The sequence below is a fragment of the Erpetoichthys calabaricus genome, chromosome 1 (assembly GCF_900747795.2).
Source record: "Erpetoichthys calabaricus chromosome 1, fErpCal1.3, whole genome shotgun sequence".
Classification (NCBI taxonomy): domain Eukaryota; kingdom Metazoa; phylum Chordata; class Cladistia; order Polypteriformes; family Polypteridae; genus Erpetoichthys; species Erpetoichthys calabaricus.
In genome coordinates this window covers 178,481,961-178,499,234 of record NC_041394.2, presented here as the reverse complement: position 1 = coordinate 178,499,234, position 17,274 = coordinate 178,481,961, and the positions used below count along the sequence as shown (strand labels likewise).

Sequence of the window (17,274 nt, the reverse complement as noted above, 5' to 3'; positions counted from 1 at the left end):
GCAGTAGACCAGACAGGAGTAATGCCAAGGGAAAAAAAACTTCATATTATATGTGTGTTGCTGCTTTATTCGAAGTTCCCAAAATTTTGCAGCTCTAACTTGCGTACAACGATTCTGGCACCAATGAGACGCATTTTCAAATAACTCCACAGTCCAAGTTTCTTCGTTTTTAAAAGTTTTATATAAAAATGAAAGCCAAAACAGTTCATACCAAAATAAGAGAGAAAAATTGATATTGCAAAGAAAAAGAAAGTTCTTGAATAAAGACATTTTCTTTAAAACTTAAAAAGATCGCTTCAGTTCTTTAGGTTTCTATGAAGCTATCAGAAGCGTTATAAACGGTTGGAAAATTGTATGTCATTTATATCACTGCAAGCTATTCTAAAAAACAGTCTATGCTTATAACACAGAGGCTTTTTCTAAAGCAGCACATTAAAAACTAGCTCTTGGTTAATATAGAAATATCTAAGAATATTCTACTGTATTTTAGCTTACAGGGAGTAGATAGTTATACTGTTATCTAAGTATGTAAAAAATTATATTCTATTCAAATTAAGCAAACACTTATATGAATTCTAACATTTACAATAAACATTCTGAGATTGACTCTTACACAGTGAATTGAAAAAAAAATACACACTTGACAGTGCAAGACGCTAGAAGTCGCTGTTGCCTCTTTCAGCCCAACAGACAGACACACTGAACACAGGGTAAAATCACCAAGAAGCTCTTTAATTTTCTTTCTTCTTGAAATAGTGCCCAAAAGCACATCCGCCACCATACACAGGCGGAACAACAAAATTAATCCGCACAATAATCAACACAAATCTCTCCTCCACTCCTCCCAGCAAGCTCTGTCCTACTTTTTGATTATGGGAAGAGCAGGTACAGTTCTTATTTGGAAAAAAGTAGCCCAGAGGGTGTGACAGCTGGCGATTTACAGCACCACAAAATCAATGGCTCAATTGACAACTGAGCAAGTACATGTAATGGGCTTGAATTCAGTGTTTTAAAGAAAAGACAAAATTCCTGGAAAATTCTGCTACAGGTTATTGATGATGGCTATCTACAGGGCATAAATATTTACCTGTCTTGCTAAAGAGTCACCTGCTTTGAAAAATCAGACTGCTTTGATTATACACACAAAGTGGTGATACAGAACTGCCTGCTTCCTTTGAAAATGAACGAGTTCTGGGGACATTGGTTTCTAATCAGGTACTTTTTGATAGCTGACCACAATACTATTGTTGAGACTGAAGCATTTAAATATTTCTGGGTTAATGAGAATAAAGAAGAACAGAGAAGTATGGTCTGAGACTCGGGACTGTGCTACATTCCATTTCTTTTGTGAGAGGTCCCCAAAGCAGCAGGGCCACCTGCCAATTATCACCTGCCCTCTGCCCCATAAATCTGGAGGGTCTTCCACAGTTCCGTGCAGTTTATTTTGATTATGTTTGGACTTGGGCAGTGTTACTTTTGTTTTGCTGTGCTATACTTTCTGATTCTTTGGATTTTTTTTGTCTGATCTGATCTCTCAAAAGCACCATGACTGTATTAGATAGAAAACTGCAAACACTGAATGAATGAATGTCACAGGTGCTGTTTGTAGTTCAACTAACATGGAAAGGAGATGTGTCTGCTCCATATACAATGTCTGTGGCTGGGACTTGAACCCCAATCTCGGACGTTGTGACACTGCTGTGCTATCAACTGTACCAGCATGCTCCTCTGCTGGAAGAATAATAATCAGCACAAATCAACAGAACTGATTTTTCCTGTTTCAAGAAAAGGTATTACACCCTATCTTGATAATCTCCTAAACTGTTTACAGTCAACATTAAGTGAAAACAACAGGCAGATTTAAGCAGCTGCATTTGCAAAAACAACAGACACTTGGGTGTACCAAAGTATAATAATAATAATAATAATAATAATTCATTACATTTATATAGCACTTTTTTCAGTACTCAAAGCTCTATCCATACAGGGAGGAACCGGGAAGCGAACCCACAATCTTCCACGGTCTCCTTACTGCAAAGCAGCAGACGTCACATTAAAACTGTTGGAACACTTAGAACTCCTCTGAAGGAAGATTGTTAGTGGTCATGTGAATGGGAGAGGTAATTAGTCAAACTAAACATAATTTTCGAGCCAGTTATTTTACAGTGCAATAAATTATGTAGAAATGGAGGTAATTCTAGATGTCAAAAGACATACAGGATAAAGATAAAGGATACTCGTATGTCAAGATCGATATCAAACAATGTAAACTCCATTCTTGTATCAGTCAGTGTTATCATCACAAGGTGGGGTGAGCAGGAGATAAAGTGTCAGGCTAGGCAGACAAAAATGGAACAACAAGGAAGTCTCTAAGCTAAAACATCTTGGAAACAAACTTTCAGATTCCACTGTGCTAAAGGAAAGGGAACACCTAGGAGAGGGAAGAATCTACTGTAGATCAGTTCAGAAATGCCAAATGTCAGCCAGAAAGGGAATAGAACAACAAAATCAAAAAGACAAACAAAAAACCTGGCCAAGAACCAAAAAAGTGTCTTTCAAATGCTGAAGGAGGTTTGCTTTGAAAATAAAGAAATTTCAGACATCTTTTAGTGGTGGGGAATGATGAGCACCATTTCATGTAACTGGCAGTGGGCATACATACAAAAGAATACATAAGAAATTTGACAAACAAGAGGAGACCATTCAGTCCTTTAGGCTTGTTTGTTTAGCGAATAGCTAAGCTGTCCCAGTCTCTCGTCCAAATACTTCTTAAAGGTTGTCAAGACTTCTGCTTCAACCACTTGTCCCAGTAGTTTGTTCCAAATTCCCACAATTCTGTGCAAAGAAGTGCTTCCTGGCTTCTGTTAAAATGCACTTGCCCTTAATGTCTACTGATGTCCTCGAATACATGATTCACACTTCAGCTGAAAGAATGTTCCTGAATCTACTGTATCAATGACTTTGAGGATTTTAAATGCCTGGATTTGGTCCCCATGTAGTCTCCTCTGCTGGAGATTAAACAGGTTTAATTCTCTTAGTCTGTCAGAGTAGGACATGTCCTTAAGTCTGGGGATGCACTAGGGTACACAGCTTCAAGTGCTGCTATGCCTTTCTTGTACTGTGATGACCAGAACTGCACACAATACTCCAGATGCAGTCTTACTAGTACACTATATAGTTTGAGCATAATGTCCCTTGACTTAAACTGAACAGATTTTTATGATTTAAACCTGCCATTTTATTTGACATTTTAATTGCTTTGTCAATGAAAATATTGTGTCAACATAAACTGCTAAATCCTTTTCAGAAGTTGCTTCCTGTATGACAATGTCTCCCGTCTAGTATTTGTAATTGATGTTTCTCTTGCCCACATGTAGCACTTTGCACTTTTCTACTTTAAACTGCATTTTCCAGATGTTCACTCAGTTCTGAAAGATGTCCAGGTCTTTTTGAATTCCTTTTGCTGTCTCCTCAGTGTCTGTAATTCCTTCAATTTTAATATCATCTGCACATTTCACAAGTTTACTGAATCAATGTCATTTATATAAATCAGAAAAAGAAATGGTCCAAGGACAGACCCCCGAGGAACTCCACTCTTACCTGTACTTTTTGTCTCCTGCTGGTTAACCAACTACAGATCCAGTTTTGTAGGTTACCTCTGATGCCTACAACTTCTTGCTTCAGAATCAATCTTTGGTGTGGCACTTTGTCAAAAGCTTTTTGAAAGTCTAGGTAAATGATGTTGTATACTTTGTTTTTGTCAATTATTCCAGTTACTCCTTCATGAAAATCTAAAAGATTTGTTTGGCAGGACCTTCCTCTCATAAATCCATGCTGGCTGCTCTTTAGAATAGTATTGTCATTTAGGTAGTTTTCTAATTTGTTTCTTATTATATGTAGTTTCCACAATTTTGCTGGCATAAAAGTAAAACTTGTTGGTTTTAGGCATAGCGATTGCGCGTGTGCATTGCAAGACCCTGCATCTCCCCAGTTTTTGCAAATTAGTAGTTATATGGTTAGTATTTATATTTCTCCCTGATTCAGTTGTGAAAATTCATTGTATATTTGACTGGAACTTTTGAACATTGGCTTCCTTTGTAAAAATGCAGCACTGGACAACATTAACTACCTCCAGAGATAGCCAGAACACCGCGGCCCAGCAAGTCAGCTCTGCCAAAAGGAAGAGCCCAGCAGCGGTGTCAAGATGGTAAACAAAGGAAAGGGAAGCATGGAGGTATTCGGGCTAGGCTTCAGCAAATCCCCCTCCATCTATCTCTGCCTAGCATTTTTCTTACCAAAGTTTGGCCTCTGGTAAACAACTTAGATGAACTATAACTCCTCACCCACATGTATTATAGACTGCAACATCATGATATTAACAGAAACATGATTAAATGACTGTATCCCAGACAACACAATTGAGCTGGAGGGGTGTACCACCAGAACAATAGAGAACACCAGTAAGACCAAAGGCAGAGGTTTATGAATGTATGTGAGCAATGCTTGCCGTGCAGACACTGTTGTAATAGAAAGTCATTGCTCTGCTGATCTGGAATATCTGATGATTAAATGTAGACCATTTTACTTACTCTGGGAATTGACATCTATTATTATCACTGCTGTGTATGTACCACCAGATGCCAGCACTAAGCTTGCAATGAAAGAACTGCATGCCACTGTTAGCAAACAACACCCAATGGAGTTTTCATTACTGTGATTTAAATCTTTGCACAATAAAGAGGAACTCAAACAAAAATGGGATGTATGGTCAAGTTGCAAGAAAAAAGCCATTACCGTGCCAATGCCAAAGAACAGCCCGCTTACAATATGCCAAAGCATCAAAACTTCTGGAGTAAAGTCCTTTGGACTGATGAAACCAAAATTGAACTTTATGGTCACAACCATAAATGCAAGGCCCATGACAAAAAGTACACCATTCCTACTGTGTAACATGGAGGTGGTTTGATGTTCTGGGGGTGTGTGAGCTACAGCGGCACAGGTAACTTAGTCAGAATTGATGGCAAACTGGAGGAGGAGGCTGGGAGCCTGCACTGATGTTAAAGAGTCATGTTCCACATGGTTCAGTACTAGGGTCTCTGCTATTTTTAATATACTGTATGCAAGTAACAAGCTGGTTAAGTTTGCAGATGATACCAAGATAGGTGGATTGGCAGATAATCTGGAATCTTGGACAGCATAGAGTCTTGGGCAGATAAAATCTAATGTAAGTAAATGTAAAGATTTACACATAGGAAGTAGAAATGCTAGGTTTGAAAATCTAAAGTACACCTTATAAGAAGGTTTTAGGAGTCATAGTGGACTTGACACTATCAACTGCCAGACAGTGTTCAGACACCATTAAGAATGTTAACAAAATGTTAGGTTATATAGTGTCCTGATGTGTGGAGTTCAAGTCCAAGGAGGTTATGTGCAAGCTTTATAATGCACAGGTGAGGCCACATCTGGAGTACTGTGTGCAGTTTTGTCCACAGCGTACAAAAAGGACATAGCAGCAGTGGAGAAAGCCCAGAGAAGAGCAACTAGACTGATTCCAGGGTTACAGGAGATGAATTATGAAGAAAGATTAAAAGAGCTGAACCTTTACAGTTTAAGCAAAAGAAGATTAAGAGGTGACATGATTGAAGTGTTTAATGGGAGTTAGTATGGTGGATCACGACTGTTACTTTAAAATGACTTCATTAAGAACATGGACACAGTCAGAAACCTGTTAAGGGTAAATTTTGTACAAACATTAGCAATTTACACACAGAGAAAACCACAGACATGGAATGAGCTACCAAATAGTGTGGTAGACAGTTATTTCAGCAGAATGAAGTGGATAATACCCTCATTTTTCCCTTCCAGTTGTTTGAAGAATGCTGCATTATACAGCATTGCTGATCTGTCTCCCATTCGCTATTTTTCATATATTTTGGCATCTATCCTTTTGTCAATCAACCTGCCCTACTGTTCACTTTCACAATTTTCTCCAAAACATACTGTTAAATCAAAGCTCTCCATTTCTGTATTGAGCTCATTAGCTTTTTTTTGCAGAACTAAATAAAACTATATTAATAGATATGTCTCAAGAGTATATTTCCCAATATCTATTGTGGCCTGGAGGGGGCATTCCAGCTCCCCAAACTCAACACAAACAGACGCAGGACACAAGCCTAGCAACACCAATTCTTTTTTCAGTGGGAAGCTCTTTCCCTTTTGTTTCCCACCTGCTTAGCACAGTCTCAACAAACAGCACACCGCAATGCCTTTTATTCTTTCTTTTCCTCGACTCCTCCTCAAGCAAACTTCATAATTCACCTCCCAACTCTGGCTTCTGGAGCAGTGGCATCGGGCTTCTTTTAGGCTGCATCCAGGATTATTTCTGGTGGCCCATTAGAGTGGTCCAGAAGAACTTCCAGGTGAGGCGGAAACCCGACCAAGTAGGGCTCCACAGTCCCTGCAGCACCCCAAGACAGCACCCAAGGGGGCTGACATCTAGCGTTCCAGGGGAGGTAATGTCCTGTGTCTGTTTTCTCCCCCAGTCCTTCTGTTATTAAGGTATAATGGCCAGGTAAGGGCCCTGGCCATCCACCACACAGTTCCACTATTTACTTTTTGAACAACTAAAACAAATATTCCATTAATGCATAATTATGCATTAATGATATAAACAAGATTATTCAAAATCATTTATTCATTTGTTAAATTTATTATATACATGAAGAGGCAACACAAATATTTAAATAGCAGAAACAGTAAGTGATATCAGAACAGTTGGCTGATACCATGTCAATATCTTTGAGGGAAGAATCAGAAGTTAAAAGGTTTTGGTTGCTTAGTTTCTTGAAGTTCTGCCTCGAGCCACCGATACCTGCGATGACGCCGCAAGACCTCAATTGCTTTTTGTTCAACAGAGGCTGGGGTGATTCCTAGGTCCTCAAATCCAGGCAGATTTGGTAATTTTAGATCTGTCATATGCAGCTACAAGGGGAAAACATATAAAAATGTTACTGCATGCTATTAAATGGAAATCACACTTTCTCAACTCTACACTGATATAAAGAGACCCACGCTTTCCATGTATCCATACTTAAACATACAAGCAGCCAGCTCTTAAGAAATGAACATATGAACAGGCAAAAATTTTTAAAAATAAAGCAACCTTGGCTGAATAGGACTGTATTCAATAAGTAATTACAAATATAAATTGTATTTGTAGTTTTAAAAAATGACAATTCCATACACTGATAACTAGAAACCATCTTGTATTCAAGAACAAATAGCTTTGGAATACCATTTTATAAAATCCATTTGTAATGACTTTATTGAAAGGCTCTTGCTCAATGTGCTTAAAGAAAATAAAAAGTTGATTGCTTGTTTTACAAGTAATATTTATGTAGCCACAAAGCTGCAGAGTCTGACTAACATGAAAGATTATTCAGCTCTTTGTAGACAATTGTAAAAGCCATACGCATAACCCAAGAATTACTGAAAAACTGCTACCAGACTCTGATATTGCCTTTATCTTAATTCAATCTTCCATCAATTTTCTGAATTTTTTTCCAATTCAGGTGTACATGAGGTTCAAGTCTCATTAAGGTAGGGCTTAACATGTCAGAGAGAAATACATTACAAAAGGCACTAGTGGCATAAAGGTAAGACCTCATTCTGTAGGGGGCACAAAATAATTACATTTATAGCAGAACTGAATTAAACTCCACTACAAGAAAAGTCAATTTAAAATTAGAAACAAAACACTGCATTTCTTAATTTAATGGCAGCAGCATAATAAGATTAGGTATGCATTTATCAGAAGTAAAATTTCACAATCAGACACCCAGGTAAGTCAGTGAGTTTTTATAAACACGTACCCGATCAACTTTGTCACGTGTTGTCCAGGGTTCAAAAGGGTTCAGCTCAAAAAATCTTGCAACCAAACTATACAAAAGAGGAAGAAATCAAATGGTTATTAAAGAGTAGCACAAAAGTGGCATAAATATTTATCAAATATTTTTTAAATAAAAAATATGAGAAAATATAAAGTTTGGAACAGAAAAGTAAAACAATATAGCAAAATAAAAAGGAATAGGGAAAAGTACATTAAAAATGTGCTGTGATCAGGAAAAGTGTTAAAAGTTAGGTATGCTTAAAGTTAAATTATATGGTTGTGATGTGCAATCATTTGCCCAAGATACATGTTTTGTTACGGGATACTATTCTTAGTAATTTTAACAAAAGAAAACAAACAAAAAATGACTAACTGAAACTTTAGTTTTTAGCATATTCTGCACTTTTGAGAGACTTGCTAGCATTGTTATTCTTAAATGACTCTTTTCAGTGTATCATAGGAAACTGATTCAGGAGAGTAAATTAATTGATTCAGCGGAACTCAATGAGAGTGCTAAAGTACATGTGTGGCTTGTGTGATATCATCAGTCTTTAATTTCGTTGACGCATCCGCAAGTAATGTCTGAATCATGAGTCTCAATTTGCTTCACTTATACTTCTTTTGAGTTCAGACAATATCAAAATTGGCAAATGAACTGTCACGGATGATTCTCTCATTCATCCTTCAAGTACAATACACTAACATCACATTTACATTAGAATATATTAGTTGTTTGTTTTGTTTAATTTGTTATTGGAATTGTTTTAAACTGAACATATAAACAATAATAAAAGTAGTAAGTTAATGTTTCTTTGTACATTCAACAAATCCATCACACAAAATCAAACCTTATATAAATATTCCAATATCTAATAATTACCATATATACTCACGTATAAGTCGGGTCTTGAAACCGGAAAAATCGATCATAAAATCAGACCCCGACTTAGATGCCCATTCAAAAATGCGACAATTTTTTTTTTTTTATAACTTCTTGCCTCCTCCAATCTCACACCAGTTTCTCCGATGCATCGAATTTTGTTGCAGCAGCGCAGTTACCAATTTCTTTTGCCACTTCAATGTCATTTAATTTAAAACCAGCTTCATATTTTCTTCTGATCGAACGCTCCATCACAGATAAGGGATGCTCTTCCGATAAAGGTGTATGAGGGTGTGAGATACAAAATACACAAATTAGTGCAAACGTTGCTTTGGAATAGTTTGGGTATTACCGTTTGGTCATGTAGGCACGAGAGAGAGGTTAGGAGCATGCGCGGATACAGCGCATTGCCGCACCTACATAGAGAAAAAAAAGGCACTGTGCTCCGTGGTTACTCTCTCAGGTGGGCGTTAGCACATCATAATCTCTTGGACCAATAGCGGAAGTTTTCTGGAATTGACTTATACGACCGACATTATATAGTATCAGAAATTATACAATAAAATCAAGTCCCGACTTATCCGCGGGAGAACTTATCCACGAGCATATACGGTACTTATTTTCAGCTTTAATTTTGTGCACTTTTTTTTTTTTATACTTCATTGACTGTACTGGGCATATCATTATCTGATTCTTTTGAGTTCAAACTGAATTATTACCCAAGAGCCAGTTATACAATTCTCATGAATGTGATTCATGAACTGAATCATTAACCACACGAGTCATATAATATTTGTTTACTTGTGATTCCGTAGCATAACGTCTTATTTTATTTATGCACCTTACATGTGTTGTCATGTTTTGTGTACTGAAAAATTACCATCATAAACCCCTGCCTCCCAACCAGACTTTACATATACTTCATAGTCTAATCATAAACATGAATCAAACAAATCAATTCACTTAAATAGGTAGTTCCAAAGCATTGGTCCAGTAAAGTGGTTTGAAATGATAATCACTCCAGGAAAGTCACAAAACCAGTTTGAGAGCTTTTCTTACAGTTTATACAGGGTCACTGAGGACCAATAATATACAAGCAGTTTAACTTGAAAGAAAAAAAAAACCTACAAGACATTTTTTTCTTAATAGCTCACAAGAAAATAGATCTGCTTTGGAAGAATGTTACATTTGTTTCTTTGATGCATACTAAGGGCCCTTACACCTAGCCTGATGAAGGGACCTGCCTCGAAAGCTTGCATTTGTAATCCATTTAGTTAGCCAATAAAAGGTGTCATTTCACCCTACTTTCTCCTGTATCAATCTATGGCTAACACGGTACAACACTTTACTGCTATGGATATATATTACCTGATGGAATATAGCTTGCCACACTGAAGGAATTGTTTGGAAATGAATTGAGGAATATGATAAAGAGTTCAAGGTGTTGCCCTGGCCTCATATCTCAATTCAACCGAGCATCTGTGAGATGTGTTGGAACAACAATGTGATTCAAGAAGGCTCCACCTGGAAACTTACAGGAATCAGAGAATCTGTTGCTAATGTCCTGGTCCCACATACCATAGAAAACCTTCAGAGGTCTTGCAGAGTCCATGTGATAGCACACTGTTTTGGCAGCACATTGAGGAGCAAAAGTATATTAGGGAGGCGTTCATAATATTTTTGTTTCATCAGAGTATATTTTTAGTTGACTACATTAAATACATAGTTTTTGAAAGTAGCTGACAATGTCATTTAGTTAAAAACATAGCCCAAATGGGCTTCTGGTGGATCAGTAGTTTTTCTTTTCCAATTCAAGTGATATTAAAATAGCATTGACTGATGTCCTGCTGTTTGTTGTTGGTTATGGGTCTGTGACTAACTGTAGTTCAAATTTTTAAAATAAAACATTTTTGAAAGAACTACCCAAATGTGGTAAACTGTTGACTGCTTTGGACCATGATGGAGACCAGGTCTGGAGCTTTGCCAATAAATTGAACTGTCAGAGAAACATTGAATGATTATAATTTGCAGATAATGCAGCTGTGAGGTCAGTTTAGTGTAACATTCCTCTTACATTAATTTCTAGAGAAGTGCACACGAACCTGTTTAGGTATTTGACTACTTTGTATCAGCTATCAATTTTCCATCCAAATTTCCTTAAGAATCAGTGTGCTAAAGTTCAACAATATCAGTCCACTGGGATCCAAGTTGTTTCATGTGGACAAGCAAGACAAATGGAGTAGGTGTTTTTTTGCCTAATATTCAAACACACGTAAAATAGCAAAACAAATACTTAACTTTCCCAACATTTGTTTATAGGATGGATAACTTTAAATGAATCCAACAATTTCTGGCAGACCATGTGGTGAACACCTTTTGAAATTATTTTCGAATTAACAGGCCACTTTGACTATACAGTGATCCCTCGCTATATCGCGCTTCGTCTTTCGCGGCTTCACTCCATTGCGGATTTTAAATGTAAGCATATGTGAATATATATCGCAGATTTTTCACTGCTTCACGGATGTCTGCGGTCTACAGTACGTGTGCTTCCTCAGTTGATTTGCCAATTTGAATTCAAACAAGGGACGCTATTGGCGGATGGCTGAGAAGCTACCCAATCAGAGCACGTGGTTAAGTTCCTGTGTGCTGCTGATTGGCTCAGCGACGGAGTGCTGCATTAACCAGGAAGTCTAATCTCACTCATTCAGCATTAACGTGCCCAAGCGCCAACAGAAGATGCAAATGATTGCAGAAAAGGTAAAAGTTTTGGATATGTTGAAGGAAGGAAACAGCTACACCGCTGCAGGACACCATTACAGCATAAATGAGTCCACGATTCTTTTTATTTAAAAAGGAGGAAAAGCATATAAGATCCACGGCCGCAGTGTCCTTTAACCAGGGCGCAAAACGAGTTGCAAGTGGACGTGATAAGGCAGTAGTCTGGATGGAATCTGCTTTAGGGATTTGGATTGAAGAGTGATGGAAGAAGAACAACGGCGGTGCTAAACAGTCGCCTGAAGAGGCTCCTTTAGAAGAGCTGTAACGCTATCCTTTGTTGTGCAGTAAAATTAAACTCATCGTTATCGGACAAGTCGTCGTGTCATTGTTGGTGAGTAACCATAATTAATTATTTACGTACAGTACTTATTACATGTACATAGTTTAGTGTCACTGTACACACATTTTACTGTATACAATTTTTCTTGCATTGTACGTATTTATTGCTGTTGGCCTGTCTGTCGTAATGGCTGTAACATATGTGATATTGGAGACGCTCGATATCTTTAAAATAATATTTAGGTTTTACTGTATGTAAACTGTGTTTACATACATAATTTCAACGAATCTTACCTAATATCTAAGAGAATACAAAGGGTTTATGCTGTATAATTGTGCGTGAAATGTTTATAATAGTGTGGGAGAGTTTATAAGGGCTTAAAATATATAAAAATAACCATATAAACTTATGGTTTCTACTTCGCGGATTTTCTTATTTCGCGGGTGGCTCTGGAACGCAACCCCCGCGCTGGAGGAGGGATTACTGTACTCATTTTTAAATATTTTGTCCATTAATTTATGATGCATGCCATTAGCTGATTTTGAATTAATCTAGAGCCTACATGTGTTTTCTTGTTATTTATTTTATGTTGCCAGCTAACTAGTTCAAAAGGAAACACAAACATCAGAAAACACTGACTGCCAGGAGCAGCAAGCCCCGTCTGCATGAGTGAGTCTCCACTTTTAAACTCTACAAGTATACATTTACAATATCACATTGTGCTGCTAGATGCGTTATTCTTTTTAACTAAATGTATTCTACTAAAGCATGCTTTTTCTTATTAGCCCAGCATGTTATGTATTATCTATACTAATTAATAAAAGGCAAAGCCCTCACTGACTCACTCATCACTAATTCTGCAACTTCCCGTGTAGGTGGAAGGCTGAAATTTGGCAGGCTGATTCCTTACAGTTTACTTACAAAAGTTAGGCAGGTTTCATTTCGAAATTCAACGCGTAATGGTCATAACTGGAACCTCTTTTTTCACAATATACTGTAATGGACGGCAGCTCGATGGCCGTGGGAGGAGGAGTTGAGTGTCACGTCATCACGCCTCCCATGTAATCACGTGAAAAGACTGTGAACGCAGTAGGGAGAAATGAAGGAGGAGCCGCAAACAGCGAAGAACAAAAAATTCATTAAACAATTGAGAAGGGAGCGAAACAATAAGAAGCGAGCGAGTGAACCATACAAGCATCTTCATAAGGGAAACAAAGCACGGTGTAAAATGTAAGTTTAAATTAAGTTTATAGAAACGCTCCCGCTGCGGATTGCAATAACATATTCGCGAGATAAAAGAACGCAGTAGGGAGAAATGAAGGAAGAGCCGCAAACCGCGAAGAACAAAAAATTCATTAAACAATTGAGAAGGGAGCGAAACAATAAGAAGCGAGCGAGTGAAGCATACAAGCATCTTCATAAGGGAAAAAAGCACGGTGTAAAACGTAAGTTTAAATTAAGTTTATAGAAATGCTCCCGCTGCGGATTGCAATAACATATTCGGGAGATAAAAGTTTAATGAGAAGACACGAGGTATAAACGAACCACACGCCGCAGCGCAACGTTAGGGGCTTCACCTCTGGCGCTGACGATAGAGATTCGATTCCCGAGAGGGGATGCAGTGACTGTGTACGCCTGATGAGCCCAGAATTAGGGAGAAACACATGTCGCATACTCTTTGCATTATTTGAAAGTAAACTATTAAAACCATTCTATGATCTGCTTCTGGGAACAGAAAGAGGGCACGTGGCGGACGTAAAGCGACTTGCTGACAAACTACAAGCGTGACCTGGCAGGTAACCACCCATACAATCAGATTGTGATTCAGAAAACGAATGCCATGAATGTAATTACCACGATCTACATACTGTCAAATAAACGAAACACACGCCGTAGCGCGACAGCTGTGAAAAGGGAGCTTCACAAAAAAACAGATCCTTAACAAATTGTTATTGGTATATTTTCGATCCGTTTAAAAAGGTTTTCTTTTCTTCTTAATAAAAAATTAAAAGCAGTACTTCGCCGCAACGAAGCAAGAGAATTTGGCTATATATATCTGCTTCTCGCAATTAAAAGAGGGCACGTAGCGGATGTTAGACGACTTGTAAAAGAGGGCACGTAGCGGATGTTAGACGACTTGATGACCAAGCATAACTGTTACCTGCCAGGTAACCACCCATACAATCAGATTGTGATTCAGACTAGGAATGCAATGAATGTAATTACCCCGATCTACATACAAGGCGAAAGTCTTGCAACATTCAAAGATGATGGTTTGGGATAAGTACACCATGGAACATAAAAGAGCTTATGAAGCCTTGAACCGAAAAAAGCAAGATCTCAGAGATCGTAAAAAAAAAAAAAGGAGGTAATGTCGTTTTACTCGCTGTAGATTTTAGTCAAACATTACCAGTTATTCCACGAGGGAGACCAGCAGATGAACTCAACGCGTGTTTAAAATACATGCTTCTCCCATGGTCGGTTATATGTCGCGTGTTCTCGGGTAGGTACACCAAAAAATGTATACATTTAAGCATGTAATGGGCAAAGAAAAAATGAGGTATACCCGAAGGCACTGCAGTAGTACTCAATGTAACTTTACTTCTTAAATGTTAATGTTTTACTGTTTAATAATTTATACGCTTCTCATATGTTGTTCAAATTCTTTTATCAAAATACCAGTGACAGCGCAATGCACGATAACATGGAGTGAATACACCATACGCATCCGTCCACGGCCGCCCTGGTGTGCGCAGATAGGAGTTGATTCTACAATAAAATAAAATAAAGATAAAAAGAGTAATACAATTATCACCCATAAAGCGGATAGCAGACGTGACGTACTATATGTGTACCAGATTTCAAGTCAATAGGTGAAACGGTTTGCGAGCTACAGGTGATTTAAAATCCTGGACAGACAAACGAATAGCCACGGTAGCAAATTATAGAAGAAGATTTTACTGTTTAATAATTTATATTTATATGAAATGTGCTTCTTATATATTACTTCATATTCTCATATAATAATGATGTTAATGTTGTTTATATTGATTTCTATGTTATTGTAAGTGCATGTATGTGTGTACATGTATGTATGTATGTGTGTATATATATATATATATATATATAAAATATATGTGTATATGTATATATAATATATGATATATCTGTATATGTGTGTATATATATATATATATATATATATATATATATATAATATGTGTATATGTATATATATATATATGACAGCAACACTCATAACAATGACAACACAATTACATTGACAATCATGTTACGTTATTTTTAAAATGTTTCCTTTACTTTTTCATAACCTCTTTAACACACTACTTCTCCGCTGCGAAGTGCGGGTATTTTGCTAGTTTACATATAAATTACAGGCAACAAAAAGACAGTGATTTTTAAAAAATTTACTTAGAACATTTGATGTGATTCTTTGATTCAGAGATATCCGTGTGAAAGGGAACTTTCTGCTTACTCATCATCATGTGCTGAACTTCTATAGCTCCTCATGGTCTCTTTTATTGTTTAACTGCTGCTGGAAGAATGAATTTCACTACAGTAAATTCTTCCTTACTTCAGTACTACCAAACATTTTCTATTTCAAAAATTCCTTTAGTATTTATTATAAAGGTCAAAAGCATAATAATTATTACGCAAGTATACCACAGTCAAACATTACACTGGCCCAATTGTAATTCATCTGTTTAAACAGATAGTTGAAGCTGATTGAAAAATGCACATAAAAAACAAAGAAAAACAACAGGTGTACTTACTGGTATAAAGGTCGTGGGAAAGGATAAGCGATGAATGGTCTGTGCGCAACAGAATACAGGTATTCCACCAGATCGTGGAGGATGTAACGATTTGGACTTAAGAGAATATCAAAACAGAACAATATACTATTAAAACATAAATATATGGTGATAATGAAAGATAAATGCATTAATTATATATTCAAAATTTATGCAATGTGGAATTTTTTATTAACTAAATTAATGTAATTACTCTTTCAGAAATCCTATTAATGGGTTAAACTGCATCTTGTACATATACTATATTTTACTTTAACTCACTTGGCATAAAATTGGTTTCAAAAATCACATCACAATTCACTGTCACAGGTATGGTCAATACATGAATTGTGCGAGTGTTCTATTCCCACATCCCAGGAAGGTTTGGGTTAGGCAGACTGGTGATTCTAAATTAGCTCTGTGTGAGTAAGACTTTTGGTTATCTCTACTGGAACCCTACACAGGGCTGCTTTCCTGCTTTGTGCCAATTGCTGTTTGGACAATCTCAAGGCTCTGTGAACCTAAATTGGAGTAAGGATTTTTTTAAAGTGTTATGTAATACAAGAAAACATTTAACTGATGCTTTACATGAGCAAATTAAAAAGTTACTACTCATGAATAACTTGAAACCCCGTGACTATATAGCCTCACTTCCAAATACATTATATATCTACTTCTAAAAATCCCAAGTATTTTATGGTTTTTCAAGAAGCCAGGTATTTGTTGTTTTCTAAAATCTGCCATGTTTTCCTGTTAATTAAAATATAATATGGCATTTAAATACTTGACTGCTTAAAAGAAAACATGTATGAACATTAATAGCAGCATGTGGAGATTAATTAAATGAAACATACCCAACAAGAGCATATGTTTTGCCAGATGAATCTGGATCTGTAATAGAATTAACAATTGCCTTTGCAACATCCACAACCTAAACAGAAATAAACAACAGTTAATTCCTAATATGAAAATAACTAATAAATACAAATTGTAAACCAAAATAAGAACATACATATACAGGCTGCTTCACAGTCTTTTTTCCCATGGCAATGAGAGGGATGGCTCTCCCAAACCAACGCATATCTATATTTAAAAAAATAAATAAATAAATAAAACACAAATTTGTATTCAGGTGTTATATTAAATACAAGGACACTTCATAAAACTTTATTCACATTTTTGACTTGCAGGGGCACAGCTGATACACTTTCATTATTTCACTTAAATCATTAGCACTGTTCCAAGGCTGAGAGGTTTACAAAAATCTTTGCCTAAAATAACAGTAGAATATTCTCAAGATATGTGACCTACAGAGAGAGGCACTTGATGACAACAAAAAACAAGTGATAAATGATAGTTCAGATTGTGTCCTGGAAACATTTTAGTTTAATTATGCTGTTCTTGGTGCATATTGAAACAGAATGCATTTTATGAAAGGCAGAATTCCATTTCTTTTCTGAGATTTTAATTGAAAAATCGTTTTCTTATTGTTCTGAAGGGCCATCAAAGGGTAAATTCTTTAAAATTACTATACTTTAGAAATGCTGTTTGATTCTTCATCCAAATTAACCACCATAACACCTCTGGGATAGATAGATATATATTAGGGGGAGATTTTGAGGAGGTTTCTACT

General features: G+C 36.7%; 1 protein-coding gene across 1 annotated transcript in view; it reads right to left on the bottom strand.

Moving 5' to 3' along the window:
• Positions 1–6,676: 6,676 nt before the first annotated feature.
• The window catches only part of ndufa9a (NADH:ubiquinone oxidoreductase subunit A9a), a 43,501-nt gene continuing 32,903 nt past the window's right edge, over positions 6,677–17,274 (bottom strand). The window contains exons 7-11 of the mRNA XM_028809201.2: positions 16,654–16,724; positions 16,496–16,572; positions 15,624–15,719; positions 7,872–7,938; positions 6,677–6,981 (exon numbers count right to left, since the gene is read on the bottom strand). Coding sequence (XP_028665034.1) covers positions 6,811–6,981; positions 7,872–7,938; positions 15,624–15,719; positions 16,496–16,572; positions 16,654–16,724 — 482 coding nt within the window. The 3' untranslated portion in view covers positions 6,677–6,810. The remainder of the gene's footprint in view (positions 6,982–7,871; positions 7,939–15,623; positions 15,720–16,495; positions 16,573–16,653; positions 16,725–17,274) is intronic.